The sequence below is a fragment of the Cygnus atratus genome, chromosome 2 (assembly GCF_013377495.2).
Source record: "Cygnus atratus isolate AKBS03 ecotype Queensland, Australia chromosome 2, CAtr_DNAZoo_HiC_assembly, whole genome shotgun sequence".
Classification (NCBI taxonomy): Eukaryota; Metazoa; Chordata; class Aves; order Anseriformes; family Anatidae; genus Cygnus; species Cygnus atratus.
The window spans coordinates 123,632,427-123,655,203 of NC_066363.1; the positions used below are offsets into that span (position 1 = coordinate 123,632,427).

The 22,777-nt window shown below is 41.8% G+C and overlaps 1 protein-coding gene across 7 annotated transcripts in view; it reads right to left on the bottom strand.

The window, feature by feature from the left end:
* The window catches only part of LOC118259705 (cytochrome P450 7B1), a 123,916-nt gene extending 117,127 nt beyond the window's left edge, over positions 1–6,789 (bottom strand). For 4 of the 7 annotated variants that reach the window (XM_050708706.1, XM_035569466.2, XM_050708705.1 and 1 more), the window contains exon 1: positions 6,531–6,715. In XM_050708706.1, the coding sequence (XP_050564663.1) occupies positions 6,531–6,628 (98 nt within the window). In that variant the 5' untranslated portion in view covers positions 6,629–6,715. Of the gene's footprint in view, positions 1–6,530 lie in introns of all 7 variants that reach the window. The other 3 variants (XM_035569470.2, XM_035569473.2, XM_035569472.2) reach the window with 3 other exon arrangements.
* Positions 6,790–22,777: the final 15,988 nt, after the last annotated feature.

Genomic DNA, 22,777 nt, shown 5'->3' on the forward strand with positions numbered 1-22,777 from the left:
GGAGAACAGGAACGGACAGGCAACAGCTCTTCGATACATGCTGAGTGCTTATACCCTGGAAGAATGAAGAATGTTTTTCATCAAGAGATTCTTCTCTGGCAACCATCAGAGTCCCGTGTCAAGCATTTGGCTACGTTATCTGTAAATCAAGAGGAAAGCACATTGACCTCCAGCTTACAGCTGGGGAAGTAAGGCAGCTCCAGCAGGCAAGACTTCAAGCTCTGGAAGCATCCAAGTCCCTGCAGCCCACTGAAGGCACTTCTCACTGGGGCAGGTAGAGGCCCAGGTGGCTTTGTGGGTCTGGGCTTCAGCCGGTCCTGCAGTAGCCAGAGAATGGAACTTTCTAGGTGATATTACCAGGGATTAAAACACATAAGGTGGAAACTCACACTATCATGCTTGAGGGAGAAGTAGTTAGTATCTCCTGTAAGAGGCCCTCAGCAACCTGCTTTGGGTGGCCCTGGTTGAGTAGGGGAGTTGGATCAGATGACCTCCAGAGGTCCCTGCCAACCTCAACCATTCTGTGACTCGGTGAAACGAGGATTAAGATTTGCCCCTTTCTGTCTTCCTTTCAGCTAAGATTTGCGAACTAGTGTGCTTTCCTCCTCTAAATATAGTAGTGAGCCTGAATCTAATTTTTGAAGCAATCCATTCTGTATTTGCTTGGGTGTTCCTTGTATACCTTTAGGACTAACAACTTGAAGGAGAAGCCCAAAGGTTATTTATTCAGTACTGTCTGTAAGCTTTGTGCATTTGTGTACAGTGCTCTAGATAGATGCTCCGTGCTTCATGTTGCACTGGAGTAATAAAAGAACTAAAAGCAACTTCTTTTAATTCTCGCACATTAATATTATTTTCTCCAAACAATAATGAACAGAAGAAAGCAAAACCAAGCACTCAGAATAAATAAATAAATAAATAAAATATATTTAGACAGAGAAATAAAGACAGTAGGAAAAGATTATTAGCATTTTTCACAAACACTGGAAGGAAAAACCACTGTAAATGTAAAAAACATTGTATTTTAAGGAGAAACCTGAAGCTAGCAGTTCTTATAGCCACTGAAAATATTTCCACCCCAGTCCCTTACAGGATGGCATCTATTGATGAGTTCTGGATGCTAATCAAGACCAGACCAGGTACAAACTAAAGCAAAGAACCACCCGACAAAGTAGGTCAAGAAAACTGGGAGGGAAAGGAAACTGTTGCTAGGTGGCAGTGTACCTTAAGCAAAGAACACTGTAAATCATAGATTATTGAAAAGTTCATGATCTGCTAAAGGAGGTGTCATCTTCAGTGTCATCTTCAAAGCCTTGGTTGGGAACAGAACCCAAAATGTACATGATATACAGACAGTGTTTCAGAAGGCTGAGAAGTAGCACTGAACAAAAATAAGAAAACCTGTCTTGAGACATGCTATTATGCACTGCCTACATTATAATGGCTCTCCAGGTCTATTACTGCCACAAGAGAGCTCAAAAGCCAGTGAACTGAGCTTTGTACATCTTGAGAAGACTATGGTTTTCTTACGTCATTTTATTCAACCTTTGCTAAACTCTTAACTGAAGACAAAAGCAGAGAAATAAACTTGCACCGCAACTTGGCACAGCAGTGAAGACTAGACAGAAAACCTAAGTGTGCTGGTGAGAAATAAAGGTTTTTCAAGGTTATTTAAGAAACAGAACTCTTACTTTTCTGCCTTAAAGAGTTTCACTCATCAGTTCTAATCCTTTCAAAATGGAAACAGGTAAAAAGCGGTCAATAAAATTTAACAAATGGAGGTCATAAAAGTGCATGCAGTCTGCATGACACCAACAAAGAGGATGGGTAAAAAGGCCAATGTAGAAGGCCAAGGCAAGAAAGGAGAGGCTACATTTTTCTGGTATCCTTCTATCTGTCCTTCCTGATGTTCCCTCCAACAGAAAACTACCTTAACATATTGCCTAAATTAGCAGAAGTGGTAAAAAAGACAGGCTGATGACATCTTGTGAACTACAATTCGCTTGGTAAGAGAGCTGTTAGCAAGCTCACAGCTTGTCACAGAAAAGGATAAGATGTTCTTGAAGGCAAAGATAAAATATATTCTTTTCAACAATATCTATCTGGGTTCAAGAGAGCAATTTTTTGGAAAATATTTTAGATGAATGTTCCTGTATGGATTTGAGGTAATTTAGAAGGTAGAATAAAAGAAATGAAAGGCACTTAGTTCTAACAAGGCTTTAAATCCATGACTAAGACCATAACAAAATGTAATAACAATAGTAATAACTAATAACAAAAGTAATTCTTCTTACATTAACTCTAATCTGCTATACTTTTAAAGGTGTTTGTACACCATACTCTGATGCATTAAAAACTGGTCAGAACTAATATAATCAGAAGGTACATGCCCTGTCTAATACAACATGGCGATTCCTGTATTGCTGTGCAGTAATTCCTGTATTGCTGTGTCTGAAGACGGTTCATAATAATTAAAACACCAACCTTACTAACCTAAAGAGTTGCATAGGGAATAATTTTTACAAAACATTTCCTCGGAGTAGCTCACACAAGGTGTGTTAACTTGCAAGCATAAGCCTCACATTACTATTTCCAGGTTGGGTCTGTATCTTTTTTATCTGGAAAACCTTGGGATGCAAACCTCACAACTACAGAACCAATTTCAAAGGATAAACAGGGGTGCAACAGTCTTTGTTCCCCTTTTCTCCACTGTCCCTTTCCCAAAACCTAGTGTGGTTTTTGTGGTCAGCCTGAGCTTCTTCTTCCTCCTAGTAATTTGAAGCCTCTGTAATGCAAGGAGGGAGTCACAGAGCATCACAGCCTTGTCCCCAAAGTGTTGGTTTTCAGTTGCGGACATGCAATAAACACTAGCAGCCAAAAATAAGCATCAACTTGAGCAATAAAAAGTGGAATCCCTATATATGTCAGTAGGAGCCAACCCCTGTTGATCTCACGCACGCTTCCCTGACTTCAGCAGCATTACTGCTGTAAGATGAGCAGGAGTTGGCTTCACCTGCTGTTTCACCTCCCACTCCGTGGGACTGTGCACAGCTATTGGAAAAACAGTTTGGAAACAACAAAAAAACAACATAAAGCTGGAGCTGACTTAGTCATTTTATGAAGACAAAAGAGAATAATCTGTAGGCTAGGAAGTCATCAGGTTTTGCCATAGCAGAAATACTTTGGTGGGGGGTACACAGAAAGCAGTCGCTCTCTGGAGAAAGCACATTCCCCAGCAAACAGCCTAAATACACTTCTTTTCATTAACCAGTAAGAGGGAGATATTTTGTAGCGTGCAGAAGGCACCGAGCCTCATCTGACATTGAAGTTTAACTCAAAATAAAATTTTCTGTGATTAAGGAAACTTTTGTTCTACTTCTGTTTCTTCACCATCTGTGATATGAAACCTGGCAAAGACTCCAATTAGTTTCCTTTGTGTTATTACTGCCACTAGCACTCAAATGATAAACATTTATGCAAAAGGAATTTCCTCTGCCTTTCTTTGCTGTCTCTGAACGGTGGATGTAAATACTTCAATAAGAAAACCTGTACTGAACTCACCCTGAAATCTGGTAATGCCAGATTATACCAACTGCACTACAGAAAAACGCAATAGCGGGTTAAGTCAATACAATACTTCTGACAACATCTTCTGTACAGCAACGAGCGCTCATAGCCTGAGTAAATGAAGCAGAAAGACCCCTCGCCAAGAAAGGAGAAATCCTGCAACATCTGCTTAAGGAACATCAGGGAGTGTTTTGGGGAGTTTTCTTCATTGGGACATACAAACCCTTGTTCTGCTCCTGGAAGGACAGCTTTAAGAGCCACACAAGTGGTTCTATTTCTCCTGAATAGTGACAGACAGGGACATCGTCCAGCAAAACAAACTTAACCCAACACTTAAGGGCAAGGTGACACTTAGCTGTGTATATTTACTTCCTTAACCTCTTCATTTATGTATACATCTATACACACATTTGACTACTGTAGCTATCCTAGCTGAAACCCATGCAATAGCTGCAGTAAAGATGTTAAATTTGATTATTCTGCTAAAGTTTATCTTGGCACATTAAACCCAAGACACAATCCATTATACAGTTTGTATGCTGGTGCAAGCACACCAACATTAGGACAAGATATTCATCTTTATAAAAACAGGTGAAGTAGCACCATTTTTTTTTCTAGTGTAGACAAGCCCTGCAAAGCCAGAATTGTTCACCTTCTCTGTTCAAATGGGTATGATCCATGTTCAACCAGGACTACAATCTATGACTCTGGCCCTTATTCATGCAGTAATTTGCCAAGTCTCCTTTCCATATGTCATCAGGTTCCCAATTGTTTTTTTTGATTCCCGAATAGGAGGGCAGTAGCCCAGCCTGCTGCTGAATGTATTAGATTCAAATAGGAGAAAGGGAAAGAAATCTGACACATTGAGGAAACGTGAGGATAGAGAAGCAGGTGTGGGCCAGACAAGCAACAGGAGACCACAAACTTGCACTAATCTGAGAAGCATGAACTAAACCTTATTCCCATTTTTTAATACACTGCACGCTTTAGCATGGCTGCTCTTACTGCAGATCAGAAGCAGCCAGGCTGCTGCCAAGCATCTCTCAAGACCATGCACAATTTCTTTTCTTCCCACATGCTTAAAAAAAACAAAACAAAACAAACAAACAAACAAAAAAAACACCTTCCTGGAGCAGGATGGCACTTTTACATCAGCAGCTTATGCTGAGGCCTGTACTACACAGAGGATGATGTGTTTTTCCATTTTTTATTTCCAGTTGCTTGCACACTGGTGCTTATACTTGTTAGACAAACAGCTTGGGTTTTAAACAAATACTTTATTAATCAAACGACAGTTTGGTTTTCTGGGCAAAACAGCATGCCTTCTTGCTGAGGCCTCCTGTATAATTTCATTCTGGTGTGGAACAAATGTCCTAACAATTTTTCTATAGGCTCCACAGGGATGACTTCAAAAATTCTACAGCCACAAGGGTTAGGAAAATATGAAAATAGGCTCCTCAATCCTTTTTACCCACCATCCACATCTGTCCGAAAACTTCACAGTAAAGGCTCTGCCTGCTTCCATTTCCAAAAATGCAACCTATTACAGCTCGACTAGAATTTCTACTAATAACAGGCACAATTTTATAATGTGTCTGAGTCAGTATACCAGCTTCTAACCGCAAAATTACACCCCTTGCAGATTGCCCTGACCATGTCTCACTTCTCCTCTGCTGACCTCATTTAAGGACCGAAACTGGCAGAAAACTCAAACTTATAAAAAAAGAGAAAGATTAAATAGTTTCTGTTGGTTCAACTTGTGGAACAAGCTCTCAGGGGCTCAGACGAGCAGCAGGGAGGAGCGACAAGGCCAGCAGCAGCCGCCTATGTGGTCAGCTGGGCTGAGAAGGTTTCTTCACGGTGAGGGTGACAGAGCACTGGAACAGGCTGCCTAGGGAGGTTGTGGAGTCTCCCTCTCTGGAGATATTCAAGGCCCGTCTGGACACCTACCTGGGCAGCCTGCTCTAAGCAGCCTGCTTTGGCAGGGGGGTTGGACCCGATGACCTTTCGAGGTCCCTTCCAACCCCTTTGATTCTGTGATTCTGTGAGACACGGAGCTGCATCCTAAGCAAACCTACCAAGTAGTTTGTCTTACAAGATGACCCCACTCGACCACTTGGATAAATGTCTTCCCTGCACACTTATGAGATGGATCGGTCCCTCTACCTCAAATCATATTAATAAGGGTTCCAGAACAGACATCATGGACATAACCCGTATCTGTTACATTCAGTGCCCTTCTGAGCCCACAGCGAGAAATTTCGCTCATTACTACACACGGTCCCAAACCTACACTTGTTGGTCTAAAAGCTGTCAGACTGACTTTCTGACCACTTTTAAGATATTAATGGAGCAATTTCTTTTTGGTACATCCACGTCTACTACACCCATGCCTTCCAAAACTTTTAGTGATCAGATAAAGCAGATGTATATCATTTAAGAATTAAATTTCTTATTTGCGATGCATTTTATTATGGGATTAAAAAAGCCAAGCATAGTGGTCCCTCCCCTTCTTCACTCCTCCTCCACCAAGCCTTTCCGCCCGTTTCTCCCCCAGCTGCTGGAGAGAACAGATGCTGAGGAGCGTCAAGCGGTAGCAACTCAGGCGAATACCTGGGGAAAGCTCAGCGTGGAAGGAAAGGGGCACTGTAAGGAGAGGGGCATTGTTCAGAAACAGGCAGGCCCGTTTCACGCAGTGGTTTGTTCCCCCCCCCAACCCCCGAAGCATCTTCAGCCTGTTTAAACTTAAACTTAAAGCCGAAGCCCGCCGGTACCAGCTCCCCACCCACCACCCACCGAGCCGGGAGCCGCGAGCACGGCGCACCTTGGACCCGGGTGCGGAGGTCGGGGAGCGCCGCGCACGGCTCCCGGCGCGCCATGCACAGCCCCTCCGCCCGCCCCGCGGCTCCGCTCCCCGCGGGGGGGAAGGCGGCGGCCGCCGGTCCCTCCGCCCTCCCCGGTACCTTTTCCTCCTGCAGAGCACGCAGACGGCCCAGAGGAGCAGGGCGGCGGCGGCGGCCGCCCCGCCGCAGGCGCCGAGCGGCAGCGCGTCGGGGCCCATTGCCTCCGCTGGGGCCGCGGAGGAAAGTTTCGCCCGTCCTCCCGCTCCGTGCCGGAGCGGAGCGCGGCCGGCCGGCCCTCCCCGCCCACCAGCGAGCCCGGGGGGCCGGGTTTGGCCGCTCCGAGCTGAACTTGGCGAGCGGGGCCCGCGGCGAGCCGGCCGGCTCCTCCCCGGGGAGCGCCCCGCGGCGGGGAGGGTCGCGCCCGGCCGCCCCCGGCCGGAGGGGACTGCCCGGCCTCGGGCCTGCCGCCGGCACCGGGCAGCCGGAGCGGGACGACGCCGGTGGGAGCCCGGAGAGACCCCGGAGGGAGCTCGGGGCCTCCCGAGGCCCGGCCTCGGGTGTCTGTGGCGGGGGCTCAGCGCCCGCCGGGCCCCCTGGGCTCGCAGTGCTGGGCTGGTGCGGGGGGTGGGGTTGGTAGGTGTTTAACTTCTGCTTGTTTTGGGGTAGAAACAACGGATTTGTGTCTGTAAAAGAACAAAACAACCCGCCTCGCAGGTTCGTGAAACCTAGCCCGAGGTAGAAAAACCGAGGTGCAAATAGCGAAGACTGCCCCTGATGTGCTGTGCGAGCAGCCAGGGCTGATCCCCAACATAGCGCGGCCAGTTCTCCCAGTCCTTCCAGTCCCATGCTGCCAGCGCCTTGTGGAAAGAGAGCAGAAGACAGGCCCAAAATCTGAGGCAACTGAGAGATCCCCAGCTTGAGGAAGCATGATGGGGTGAGGTGGAGTGGGGCAGAAGGCCAGAGCACTGGGTGCTACAGGGCAGGTGAGGAGATGAGCAAAATGGTAGGGTCAGAGCAGCACCTGGCAGCCTTCCTGCCGTCTGTCAGAAGGTACGTTCAGGAGCACAGATAGGATGTGAGGTAGTATTTGCAGTTTGGTCTCCTTTGGAGATACTCAAAACCCACCCTGACGTGATCCCACTCTAGGTGACCCTGCTCGAGCAAGGGGGCTGGACTAGATGATCTCTGGAGGTCCCTTCCAGCCTCAACCATCCTCTGATCCTGTGAATGCTGACAAAAGTTAGCATACCTTACTCATTCTCAGTTGCATAGAGTATTACAAACTACAACATGTTTCACAATATTTGGTCATTTATTTATTCCTTGCTTTTTGGAAGCATCACATACAACTCTCAGCTTTCTGAATTGCTCTGTTGTAAGTTTTCTGTAAATTGCAGAGACCCAAATGTATCTCAGCAGATAAAGTGATTTGGCCAAAGAAAGCTTCCTTGACTTTAGCATATCTCATCAGTTTCGGAGGCCTGGTTCATATGTGTCATCTTGAATTGGGCAAAATTTGTGTCTTATTCCTCAAACATTCCTGTTGATTGCAGTGAAATAGTCAAAAATAGTCATTCTGTATTCAGAGCAACTATGATTAATGTGCCTTGCATTGAAGTGTCTTAGAGTCTGGACACTGCTGCTTAAAACAATCAACTGTTCTTCCTGAGATCAAAGAACAGACACCCCTGTTGTGCAATACAATGCAGTCAGAGAAACCGTAAGAGAAAATAACGTTTTACTACTAGCTTAGGGCTTTTTGTAGGAACTCTGAAATCCCCAGCTTGGGAATCCCAATGGGTTTCTTAGCTACTTATCCTGTTAATTCCTGTGAAACTAGTAATTCAGAACTGAAAGGCATTGCACGGTAAGAAATTACAGAGTCAGGTTATGCAGGGTGAACTATTACTCATTTTACAAGTGACTACTGCTGTGAAAATTCAGTGTTTTACTTCAGTATAGTGAGAAATAAGTGTTCACTTACAAGTAAATAGCTAGGGCAGCTAGAATAATCCCTTATCCAGATTCAAAGCAACAAAAAGATTGCTGGAGTTCTGGCAGAGGGCATGAAGAGGTTTGCAACAGCATTTTTTTTTTAATTTGCACTGTTTGTATTTGCCAAAAGTTACTGTCTCAGATCAATTGCAGATGAAAAACAAACAAGAAAAAACACGCCACCAGCAAAGCACCATGAGCAAGATTATTTTATTTTAAAATACAGCGAATACAACCTGAAAAGTCTAAAGTACCCTTAAGTGCTGTGTACTCTTCTGTATCAACCTCTTGAAAACCCTAAGAGGACAGATTAATTTCTCCTCTACTAGTAGAGGAATCTCAAAGTATTAGAAGCCCAAAACTGTCAGAAGTTTGGCGTCTTACGGTAATGGACTATCTCAACGCAGATCCAGCTGGATGACATTTGCATACAAAATGCGCAATTAAAATTATAATAGATGTGTCTGTGCATACTGGCGTCTCAGCTAACTGCATAAGGAGGGTTAGGTTGAACAGTCCCCTTTAATGTAGCTGTAGCAGAAAAGAGGAAATGTATTTTATGTTCAAGGGGTACAAGCTCAGTCTTACCGTGATACAGCCTTGTATTGAAAAATTACTCTTAAGAACCAGAAGGATTTTCAGTTTCAGGCTATCGTGAGATCCTCATGGAGCTCTAACTGCAGCATGGTCATAAACAGGGAGAAAGAATGTAAATGCTGTTATATTTGGAGAAGACTAATGCTACTGTCCATCTGTATACAGCTGTGTCCAGTTGTTATCCTTACTCCTAGAGTGTAATTGCTGTTCCGTGACAGCGATATTGGCTCCTTGGCAAACAGCAAAATTTCTTCAAGAGCAGTCCCCAGGCTTATAAAGCTGCTAGAAGCAACTGCAGTCTAGAGAGAGGGGAAGGCATCTGTAAATATATACTGGGGCGGGGGGAATGGGGGCGGGAGAGGTGGAGAATTCATAAAATAATCTTTCAGGCCTTTTCAGTTCAAAGACACCTCAGATTTCAGTAGGTTCTTAATACTGTTAGTAAGCCTAGACGGATCACGGATAGATGCTCAGTTACATTTCTCCTGTTTAAATTGTGAACATTCTGTACATATGCTACAGTTCAAAATGCATACTGTGTGTATGTTTCATACTGCCAATGTTGTAAGATGATATAGATCATATTTTTTTGTCTTATGAAAATGCAGAAGACTCAAAATAAACTTAGAACAGTATATACGGCAATCTGTACTGTATGTTACACATCACAGTGTGATTTTGCTATATGCAGCACATGGACAAATGCCTGTTCTACTGGGTAGCTTTTGTGTGCACAGGGATTTAAACTACCAGGCTCAGACAAGAGCAGATTTTGCATCATTGAAACACCACTGAGATATGTGTTATAAGCAATGGCAGGAACAAGGCTTATTTTTCTGGTTGCTCAGTGCTACTCATTCTGAGGCTATTTTCAACACCTTACAGCTTTGCTCTGCTGTAAGCGCGGCAGTTGCAATATTACAAGTCAATTCTTGTCTTCAGTATAAATGTATATGAGGTATTTCAGCCAAAACAATCTATGTATTTCTTTGGAAAATGCTAAGGAAAAATGCCCACATTAACATTGTTAGTGATTTTGAGAAACTGCAGTGGCATCAGACTTTGAAACAGGGTCAACGAATTAACCTCTGTGTCAGAGAAAAGCTATCCAAATTTATTTAGGTTGTACGCCACACAAGAAGAGAAGTTTTGTGTACTCTTTATGGCTTGCTGGACTTTTGGTGCATAGTTGCGTGAAGATGCCACTGGAACTGGGTCTGCTTTCAGCTCTCAGCTCAGCAGCTGTTTTCTCTGAAAGTGAAGCTCTGAGCTAACAGAGATCAGGCTGAATTCAGGGCAGCAGAACTCAAAGCCTTTTTGTTCGCTGCTCCCTGTGTCCCTTCCTGCGGGAAGGCAGGCAAAGGGAAGTGCAGTGATTTAAACGTGGGATGAAAAGGCTACAGACCTGTCAAATCTCATGCACTAAGTTTAAGACTCATACCTTTGATTCTTGCCTCATGTTCTCTCCTTATTGCCTCGTATTCTCTCCTTAGTGAATGGATCAATCTGCATTTAAAGCTTCTGTAGTGCAGCACCACAGCCTCTCTCCCCTGATCTCCTGTGTCAATCACGGCTGCTTGGCCTGATCTGTGACCTCACCGAGAGGGGGGAGTCTCACTCATCTTCCCCCATGTGCACTTCGTATGTTGTAGTCCCACTTCCCTCAGTCATGCAGACTGATATGCCAGACACATGTGGACTCTCTTACCACCTCAGGGAAAGTATAGAATAACATGGTTACATGTTATTACCTACAAAGATCACCAAGTCTAACTGCCTGAACACTCAGGGCTACCCAAAATTTAAAGCTTATTATTAAGGGCAATGTCCAAAAAAGCCTCTTGAACACTGACAGGCCTGGGGCATCAACCACCTCTCTAGGAAGCCTTTTCTGGTGTCTGACCACCCTCACAGTTAAGAAATTGTCCCTAATGTCCGGTCTGAACCTGCCCTGGCGCAGCTTTGTGCTGTTCCCATGTGTCCTGTCATCGCCTACCAGGGAGCAGAGGCCGGCACCTCGCTGCCCACCTCCCCTCCTCAGGAAGGAGCAGGGAGCAGTGAGGTCGCCTCTTCCTCCTTTTCTCCAGACCTGACAACCCAAGTGTCCTCAGCCTCTCCTCACAGGACATGCCTTCCAGCCCTTTCACCAGCTTTGCTGCCCTGCTCTGGACACCTACAAGTACCTCAACATCCTTTTTATACTGTGGAGCCCTGAACTGCACACAGGTTGGGTAGGCTGGTATAGACGGGAAGCTGACTAGGCAAAGAGATTATGAATGGGAGTCAGGGAGTGAAATAGAAGAAAGGGTAAGGAACAGATGAGGATGAATGAGCAAGAAGATGGAATCTGGGAATCAAAGTGGAGAAGAAGAGGGTAAGAATAGGAAAGATTTGGAGGGGGAGTGTGAGAGAACTGACGCTTCCTCCATGTAGAAATTAAGATGTGGAATTGTGATATGACCCAAGGGTCAAATCAAAGAAGAGAGGTAAAACTGGACATGAGTGGGAGTGACAGGTGGGCTTTCTGGCTGCAGTTCCATGGTACCTGAGATGGTACAACTGCACAGAGCCTCAAAAGACACTCATGTTCCTCCTGCCACCCATGCCACAAGTCATGCAGTCCTTATAGCTGACAACTATGTGGTCACAGTAAGGACCAGTTGCTTCCCAATCTGACAGAAAACTTAGCGAGAGAAAGGAATTGGATGTACCTGGCAAGCCACTGATTCAGCTCATCCTGAAGCCGTACTGTCATTAGCTCATGTAAGGAAATGGGGTAGCAGTCTAAGACGTGGACTATGGGAAAAAGAGACATCCTGCTATGAGATTTAAACAAAAGGGAGCTGTGCTACAGTGCAAGGGTCTTCAGCCTCAGAGAAATGCTAGTATGATGCTACTTGGGGGTATTTTTACATTTTTGCCCTGACTTTTTAATGAGGAAATTTTGATATAAATTCTTACCTGAACAGCATTAATTTTGGAACGAGCATTACAGATAAATCTAGATAATGTAGACAAGGAGGCTATAGAGTTCTACTTTTTTTTTTTTGGGGGGGGGTATCTGGAAACTTAGCGAGGCAAGGAGGGGACTTCAAGAGTGGTGGTTGTCCTGACCAAGTTAACTGAAGTTTCTTCTTGAGAGTTATAGTCCGTCCCTTTCTGTGGTAGGTCAAATACCATCATGCTGCTCATAGGCTAATTATGTGATCTGCATTTTCTGCAGGCCCAACTTGAGTACTTGGCTCTGATTTGCAATAGATAGATAAATATAAAAAAAACAGTCATGTATTCAGGACTTGCCATTTGAACACATAGAGCATTTTGGATACGAAAAAGAGCCAGCATTTAGCATCCCTACCAATGAATGTCCAGGAAAATATTAATGCTGGTGTACCCTAAGCAAAATTTATATTTGCAATATAGTAAGGTATGCAGAGTTATATCACAAACTTTTGAAGAAAGTCTCATTCCCTGTGGGGGTTTATGTGGACAGAATTTGGCAGAGTTCTGTGGAAAAATGCATAGCTACATCATATTTACCTTCATGAAAAGCCTACAGTTCTGGAATCTCCTAGCTTTCCTATAGCTGACTTCATAACCTTCAAAATATACTTTTTACTTTTCATTTCTATGATTCAGTTTATTTGCCTTGGGAATAGTGCAGTCTTTGCTAGCAACAAATATTTGGGGCAACTAAACAGTGTTTGTACTATGATAAAAACAAATATGTATTAACTCATTAACTGGCAGGTGTATATATATAAACAACATCTGGACAGTTTCATTTCTCTGGAGTACTGAGCATAGCTATAGCACAAATTGAAGAAAAAGAGGAGAGGAGAGGAGAGGAGAGGAGAGGAGAGGAGAGGAGAGGAGAGGAGAGGAGAGGAGAGGAGAGGAGAGGAGAGGAGAGGAGAGGAGAGGAGAGGAGAGGAGAGGAGAGGAGAGGAGAGGAGAGGAGGATATGATATTGGGAGGATACGATATTCCTGCTGGCGTCAATACATTTAGGAATCCACCCACAGACATTTCTGAAGCCCTGTGTGTGGAAATGAAGGAAATATACGAGCAGAAGGAAATGATTGGATGGGCTATCTTCCTAAAAAGATTAGTTGCATGTCAGGAAAGCTAACTGTTGCAAAACAGGACAAATAAACAATGGCAGATACATTTTATAGAAAAAAAAAGTAAAAGAAAAAAAGTTTTAAAAAGAGACTAGATCTAAACTAAGATGAAATCAGTAATACACTCAACAACTAGAGAGCTGTCTTGGCAAGAGAAGACAGGGTGAAGCAGTGATGAACAGATCTAAGAGCAGAAGAACGCTTTTACAGAGCAATGCTAAGAGTTACTGCATACGTGAAAGTTAATTAGCAATAAAGCACAGGGTAATTATCAACTAGTTAACTGTTATACAGTTAACAAATGAGGTTTCAAGGAGAGAATGCTCATATAGACCTGCCAATGGGACTTAACATGACTCAGTCACAGGATTTCTAAGTCCTGATGTCTTAGACTAGGCCTGGCAGTGATTCCCAAGGTGCTAACTATACTCTTGCACAGTCAGTTTTCCTTTCTTATCAGCCAGTTCTGGACCAGTTCTCACAGCTTATCATTATGGATTATGCTACAGATTTTTTAAACCATGCCTTTAAATGAAATAAATTTGTGTTCTTTGGCTTTTATTAAGTTACTGCATCATTTGTTCATCTGATATTACTGATATTAGTGGCCTTGCTGATCTGTCATGTCATTATTAAAATATTTAAAGGATTAGGGCTTGTATTTTATTGTTCTTAATCATTTCGATTAAGCCTAACTGTGAAAAACAACAAGCAAACATCTTAGCATATTAAATTATAACAGTGTGATGGAGAGTCCAAGTATCAGCTTAGCAGCCAGTCATTCAGAGTTAATGTGCAATCAGTCACGTCAAAGGTACTCGAGATCGGTCAGCACTTTATATGATTGGCTCTTTAAAAAGATAAATTATTTGTACCTCCAGATGCTTTGCATGCTGCTTCTTTTTTTTTTTCCATTAGCTTCTGGGTTTATTACTCTTGCTGATTCTTCTCTTTGGGAGTCTTTCAATTTGAAGCTGATGCAGAAGTGTTTTGAACCTAAACATACAGGGTTTCGACAGCAGTGTACCAGCAGATTAAAATCTGAAGCTGCTCTGTACCACTTACCTGCGAACCACTCTTAAGACAAAGATATTTGATTTGCCTATGAATCAGCTTCTGTTCCACCAGTTTCCAATATCCTATATTAAGGTGAACCAAATCTGATTTAGTGGTTTGCCATTTATTGAGCTGACAGTTGTAAGCGATGCATCTGTGAATGCACGTCCATTCTTGCCCCGGTGACACCATGGTGAGGCTGGGGCAGACACCCACAGCCCTTCATTATTTCAGTCAGCTGCTTTTAATCTTGTGCTGCAAATCTGCCAAAATCCAAAGCTGCCCTGTAAATCTGCTGTGTTTGCTAAATGTGGGCCTGCCTGTACATGGGGCACACCTATGGGAGGTTTTGATTAAAGGAATTGGACAGAGCGTGGAGGTTGAGTCTGTACTTTGGACTCCATCCTAAATGGGTACTTTTTTCCCATTAAATCTCCTGATAAGGCCTAAGGTCAGTCAGGTCTAACATCAGACCTCAGAAGCTGATTTAATTTCTTCCTAAAGTAAGGAGTGGAGCAAACATGGACGCTTTAAAAAGGAAGCTGAGAAAGATGCACGCAGCCAGCTTATGGCCGTCCTTTCCTTCGAGGCTTGTCACAGCCTAAACTGAAACTGATGCCATATGCACTTTATTATGATATTAGATAGCACTGAAGCTCACTTCTAAACACGTACTCACACTGGCCTCCAAAGGCCAAAGTGTGTGAGAAGGGAAGTGATGCTTTACTGGGTGCCATCACAATGGGCAGAGCTGATGCTGCTAAGATGTTGGGACTACAGAGCTCTTCCAAGCCCATAGTTTAGACTCAGCCCTAAAAATCCAAGCACAGAGCCTTCAAAATAGGAGAGAACATGGACTTCAGAAGCAGAAATACTCTGAAAGTTAAAACAGTTGGCATTTGTTCCTTAGTATATGCACACTTGTAGTAGTAAGTGAGGTGGTTAAAGCAGTATGGCATTTTGTTCACCTACAGGCTGACTACGTAAGCTCTTAAAACAAACCTCACATCAGCGTGTAATACAGTCAATGGATCATTGGAAAGTAGCTGATGAAGGAGGCACTAGCAGGTGGAGGCATTTACACCCTCATGGATATCTAGAGCCAGTTAGAAACACCCTACAGTTGTTCATTTGTGTATCGGCATCCATGCCATAATGGAAATTAAGCAGTGAATCTTGAGCTGATTATAGTGCTGAAGTGATGGAAGGAACACTTGGAAGTTATTCTGCTTTGTGGCTATAGCACAGCCATGGGAATGCTTGATTACTAGGGAAAAAGAGTGTGAAAAATGAAGGAAGGGAATTACTCGAATCCATTCAGTTGTTATTAGGGCTGTGAGCTGGGGCTGGTGCAGTTCACTGTTTATCACTATGCATCTTTTTCTCCGATAGCACAGACTTTCTAAAATCACTTAAAAGTGGCTACACTTAGAAAGCTTAGCATTTAAAAAGTATTTTGGTTTTAAAGATATTCTCTAAAAATACCTTCTGGACTAACGCCCAAGGTCTGGTTAAAAACTGAAAAATGTAGTGTTGGGACCATGGGGAATGTATTTAAATTTGTGGACTTGTCCACATTTTACTTCAAATTAAAATGATTGCTTTATAGTTTGAGTTCTACTCTGCAAGTGCTGAAGGAACTAAAGTAATGTATTAACAGATAGAGGTGTTAGAGATTCCACCAAAGCAACAGTCTCCCGAGTATATCACACACGAAGTGGGCTAAGACAGTTCAAAAACACCAATCAAAAATATGGCTACTGCAAATGTAAGCATGTGAGAACATATCAAGAAACCCCTAAACCAGAAAGGAAGTATTTAAAAAAGGAAAATAATTGTTTGCCTGGAAAGATATTCATCATCTTTTTTTTTGTTGTTGTTGTTTTGTTTTGTTTCAGCAGAAAAAATCAGTGGTTGGTGGAATCGGGCATGTCCTTTATCTACAGAGTGCAAAGGCTGGTTTGCAGGTTGGAATTAATGGGGTCTTTCCTTTGGTTACATTTCCAAGCCTTCTACTCATTACTTTTTTCTTCTGTCAGGTCCACTGCTCCCTGCTTTTGCTCTCCGTTTGACGTTTCTAACTGTTTCCCTTTGGCAGATCACGAGTGGCTTCTGCTTCCAGAAATGCAGAGATATTTCCATCTAATTTTACCCTGCCACCCAGCTTCAGTTTCTTGGTGCTGTGTTTTGGGCTGTGATTTCATGTCTTTCACCTTACTCCAGACAGAAGCATAACTGCTCCTACCTTTGTAGAAGAACCTGTGAAGGTCAATAACCAGTTGCATGAGCTTCAAAGAAGTTTCATCCCAACATCCATTATTCTGTTGTATTATATTTGCAAGCACTAAATGGTGATATATGTATTTAACAGGCCCCTCTAAATTTCAAACTTGTATATACTCAAAATTTATATTATCATATTTCCCTAACTTATTTTGGAATAAGTTCTATTTAATTGAAAAGCAAGTCTTTCCTATAGCTTTTTGTGATATCTTATAGAATTCGTATCTCTCACGATTTTATATTACGTGGAATAAGCTGGTTGAAAACATAACCATAGCATCATCATTTTTTGAATTCTGTATTCATTTCTGTTAATTTAACTTCTGTGATACTCTAGAGTTATTTTATGGAAGTCCATACATTTTTTTTTCTAGGTAAATTGCAATTAACATTTTAAAAAGTAAAATAAAATACCTAGTTAGTGTTACCAGATTCTTGATACATTTTGTGCTTTTTGAACTTCTCTCAAAGTTAAGGTTTACTTCTATTTGCATTTAGATTTCTAACCTTAATGACCCCATGTTTTGACTTTAAGGGAGAATAAAAATTAGTTTGCTTAAAGAAGCTGTTTATATTGCATTGTTTTGTTTTGTGCCTAAATATCCCTACCAATCATTGCATTCTATAAAACTTTTAAAATATTTTTCATTATATATATTTCAGGAAAAAAAATTGTCTTCATCAAGTATATTAGCCTTAAAAACCTGGATGGTCTCATTGAACTCAGAGAGTACTTAAGAAGTTCAATGGCATAGACGGGAGCATACATGGAAATTTTGCCCTTACACCAAATACTATTTCAGCTTGGAAAACAACACCAAGGGCTTGATCCTATAAGTATTTCACATTTAGAACTCCTGCAAAAGTCAGGGGAAATCTTCATGAAGCAGAAAAGTGTAATAGTGCAATTATTCATCTGCTGGAAGATAGCATATTATTCTATCAGCTATTACAATAAAATTGATACCTTTACAAATTTCTATCTCAACAACTTTGAAAGCAGTAAAATATGTGCAGGAATTGTTAAGTATTTTTTTTCTTTTCTGAACCTTAAAATTTTGTCCTTAAAAGATTACAGAAAGTCAAATATTAGGGGAATATTTTCCCTACTATATTGGTATCCATATTCCCAGAGTATTTTTATAAACAAAAATTCAGGGGATGACACTAGTGACAAACTACTAAATAAATTCAAGTGTCTCAATTCACTTTTGTTTCACAAATAATTTGTCTGATAGCAAAACAGAGAACATTTTGCTCTGTGATTTACTGCCAATGCAACGTGGGGTTTTGAGGTAGCTGTCTGTCTTCTTTCATGATCTGGAGCAAAAAGACTCTTGAGGTACACACAGAAAATGTGAATAACTCAGGTGACGATCTTTAAGGCCCCTTCTCATCCAAGCAACCATTCTAGGTGCCATTCATTTGTGTACTGTTTAACAATCACAGTATTAGTGTTAGCTATTGCAAATATGAAAATAAAGAATTGTACTTACAGTGTTTGGAAAGTAACTTTTCCCTTTCCTGGTTAATATTCCTGCTCTAAATGTGCAAATGGAGTGAGGCAACAATCAGGTCATCATGAACTGGTTGAAATGAGTGTGTCTCTCTTGTCCTCAGTACAGCAGTGGCAGGTTGTATTGACTGGGGATATGACCTAAAACTCTGAAAAGCAAGTATCCTCTTGATGGCTGTCCTGAGTAGCCTACTCTTTTTATCTTGGCAGTAGCTGGCATCAGTAGAGGTAGCACAAGTTACAAGGTCCTTGCAGAAATTTGTTAGAGAATAATTTGTGTAAAGGATAAGTCTCCTTCTAATTCTGTGGGAGGTTGTGCTTCTGCTTGGAACAATTAGAAGGTACAGATGGTGCTTTCTTGATTTTATTGTAATATTTAACATAGTAACTGTGGACAATTATTATTGTACTAATATCCCCCATACTCAAGTATGTATCTTCCTCATGTGTAATATCTGATGATTACATTTAGAAATGTCTGATCTTGCTAAATACTTGACCCTTAGCCTTGATCTTGAGGGGATTTGTACTCATATTTAGCTTTGAGCCTGTGGATCCAAAGTGGCACAGGGCTGTTCCAGCATGTGGGCTAACCTCCACCTTGAATCTTTGAGTGAGCCTGATCCATTTGACATGTTCTAAGCACACTTATGCTCAAACTGCATCAAGTCCAGCACAAAATTCAGTGACTGGGAGTGCTTTTATTTAAGAACAAAGTGACAATGTCTGTCACTTTACTAATCTTGAGGCTCTCTGAGAAGAACAAAAGTGCATTGTAGGTCCTTCTTTGCCTAAAAAGCTATCCCACTTTCCAAGAAAGTGCTCTACCCATCGAACTGTAGGATAATCTGCATGGGATTGTTCTTCACATGCAAGTCTGATAACAAAGCAGGAGTGAATCGCAAAGGCATATAGGAAAGCATATGTTCTTGTTCCCTAGTGGACTGGGCACTCAGCTTTGAGGGATGATTGTCGAGGTCCTTGTTCTGAGGATGGTTACGCTGTTTAATGCAGAATATTTACATGGAATTGTTGGATTTACAGCCTTGAGTGAAATTCCTCTCTGCTGTGTCTCTGGGTATCAGTGCAAGCCAGTAGTTTTCAGATGGAGACATACACCTGAGCTAAGTTTAGGCTCCCAAGGCAAAATTCATGCTGTCTGTAAAACAAAGAGTTTTTCAGGAATGGAGGTTTAGCCTTTCTTAATGACATTTGGATGCCTATGTTCGCATTAAAAATCTCAGTAATCTCTTTGGTTTTTGGATATTGCTCTTAGATTTTAACTTCCCTATACACAATTCCTTATTTTAAGGAAAATCGAATGGTAGGCTACGTATTTTTTGTCACTTGCTTCTCGCTAAAAATAAAAATTTATTGTGTAAAATCACACTGTTAATGCATAGGCCTTGGTTTAGGGCTAACATGAAACATTTTCAGGCTGGAAATTAGGAGAAATTTATTCTCAGAAAGAATAGTTAGTCATTGGAACAGGTTGCCTAGGGAGGTGGTGGAGTCACCATTCCCAGGGATTTTTAAGGAAAGGTTGGATGTGGTACTCAGGGACATGATTTAGTGGGTGACATTGGTTGTTGGGAGACGGTTGGACCAGATGATCTTGGAAGTCTTTTCCAACCTTAATGATTCTATGATTCTATGAAAAGATTAAATGATGATATGCTTTAAAAATGGAAAAACAAATCCAGAGGAATGTTCCTTTATATAGCACAAAATCAATCTCTCAAACTTTTCATTGTATGCTGAATAAAAAGTCCACCGTTTGTCTCAGACACAGTGGTACAACTGATGTGGGTTTTTAAAATATTTTTGCACTCATTTTTATTGTGGTAGATTTATAGTATCTTTGGCCCTTAGTTCAATAATAGCAGGTAACAGTGCTGAGCAGCTGTGAAGGCAGAGTCTCAATGTGCTGCCTACGTACACCTTCTTGCTAACTCATCCCTTCAGCCAGCAACCATTCCAAACTTCACCCTAGTCATGATCAACAACTTTTGCCTTGTTTCTTTTTGACTAAGATAGCATTCACCTACTTAACATGTAACTGGCATGAAAACAGGAAGGACACTCATTTTACTTGTTGTCCTACTGCATGATCCAAAGAGTCAAGAGCCTCAGTTCTTTGGCTTAGACAGAGCAGTCTACTAATTTATTTGACATTATACTGCCTTAGAGCTGCCTAGCCCAGAAAGCACATATTTTGACTAAAAGCAAATGCAGGTTCAACAAAACATGGCAGCATATTCCAGATTGCCTAAACAGTCAAATGGAGTCAAGTTTCTTTCCAAAATGCAGCCCCCACTGCACTTCTCCCTTGCTGAAAGGCTCTTAGTGTTGGAACTTGGCAGCCAGTAGGTTATTTCACCGAGAATCTCAAATTCAAAGACCATCCTGATCTTAAAATGGCAACAAAACACCTGCTCTTCCATTGTCAGGAGGCCATTGATGAACCACAAATGCCATTTTTAATTAGGTACAGATTACTGTATGGGAACTTTAAATCATCTCTGTCAAATTTTTGGTGTAAGCTTAATAAAACAGTGAGTGCTTAGTCTGCCAAAGCATGCAGGAACCCTGCCTATTAAAACACAGTGCTGATACTATTCAGCAGTAATAGACTCAGCAGTTCCTTGCCATCCTTCCTGTGACGAGTAGGATATTGTTCCCAAACATCTTTTTTTGTCTCCATCAGTCTCTCTTTTTCATGTATGGCATTGTGAAAAGTAATAACTAACACCAGTAGATAGTTGGTTGCCACTGATGATTGCTTCTGATATTGCTTATAAGATGGAAATGCTGGTAGACACAAAATTATTAATAAAGTGCTACATTCAGAGGGCTTAGTCTTTAGTGCCAATGTACACCCATAACCTGTGTCTCCTTGGTCCTACCTGATTTCTGCTGATCAAGTTTATGTGATATTTGAATGGTTCTTACAGACTTTGCTGCCCCTTGGCATTATACTGTTTTATTAAAAGCAAATGGTAAACACAAGCTGTGGCTTGGGAGGATCAGGCTGGTCATTGGGAAATGATTCTTCATCAGAAGAGCAATGAGGCACTGCAAGAAGTTAACCAGAGAAGTCAGGATTTAGTCCACCGTTGGAGATTTTCAGAAGGTGTCTGGAAAAAGTAACACCTGCCTTAACATGCATTGATGATAGTCCTTTTTCAAGTGAGAGGCTACACTAGAAAATTTCTATAAATTCCTTCCAACCAACATGAAATATTTGCCCTTTCTGCTGCGTTCTTAGGACTACTGACATTACCATTCTGCTTTGAAAAAGAAAAACAATTGTTAAACCTGGATATTTAAGCTAACAAAAACAAAAGCTTTTTTAAAAATACAAGTAGCAAAAAAAAAAAAAAAAGAATGAATATAGATTTTAATATTGTTATATTAAAATGAAAATATACATGGTCTCAGAGAGCTACAATGAGAAAATCTCCCGCCCCACCACTCCACAGAGGTTTGCACATATGGTAGCCCACTTTGCATTGCTCTGAAACTTTACCACAGCGTTTGCAAAAAGTGATTTGTGTTTTGGGACAGTAATTCATTTTTCAGAAACTTTCTTTTTATTGACTGCTAGAGATGGGCTGAAGCCAGTTGTATCTGAAATGAAACCAAAAGCCTCATGAGCAGATGGCCTAGCATGTTCAGCAAAAGTGCTATCTGGAAATGTGATGTATTCTTTACTAATGAAGAACCTCGAGGACTATCCTCCCTGTTTATCGTCAACCTTTGAATGTGTACCATTCCCTTATTCTCACAGGCACTACTGCAAATGAGAAATAGCAAGTAGGAATAGGAGTAAATTTGAAAGTCACATCATATTTGTATTTTTGTTCCACATTAATAACATTATATTTGTTTGTTGTTTTTTTTTTTCCTCCTGATATCTAGCAGTACAAATACTTGTAAGGGTTAACTTACCCATATTTATATAAGAACTGGAATGTATCTGTATCTGTGAATTGAAACCACAATAGATATGCTAATAGATTAACATTTGATAGATAGATTAACACTTTCATTTTCCTTAGCTTGGGATACCTCATCTGATTCTCCCCCCCCCCCCGCCAGTTTGTTCATTGCATTCCCACTTTAGGGGCAGATGTGAAAGGGAGGCACATTTCCTACATGCTTTCAGCCAGTTTCAAGATAACAGCCTTCTTTTCCATCCACCACGTTCCTCTAGTTAACAAGTTATCATGTTTGCCTGGCTCCAACTGCCATGAACTAAACTCTCAGCTTGCCTTCTATCACATCATTAACTGTCATTTCAATGTAGCATATTATGTTCCAGAGCAGGACACTTGTGTTTTAATGTGCAGATATGAAGTTTAGGCATCTACAAATGAGGTAGGCACTCCATTACAGAAAATGGATACCATTACCCTTAAATGGACAGCATTAATAGCATTGCTTTCTCCTTCTGACAGCATTTGATATAAATCATCTCACCTCTGTTCCATATTTAACATACAAACATGTTTTGTTTTGTTTTGTTTTCTGGGGGAGGGAGATTCATCATCAAATTTGGTTTTGTTAAAGAAAAGGGAATTTGTCCTGAGGGAGTACAATTTTAGCTATCCATTTCTAAATACTGCCTACAGTTGACTGGCGGCTAGCCAATGTGACGCCCATCTACAAGAAGGGCCGGAGGGCAGACCCGGGGAACTATAGGCCTGTCAGTTTGACCTCAGTGCCAGGAAAGCTCATGGAGCAGATTATCTTGAGGGTCATCACGCGGCACTTGCAGGGCGAGCAGGCGATCA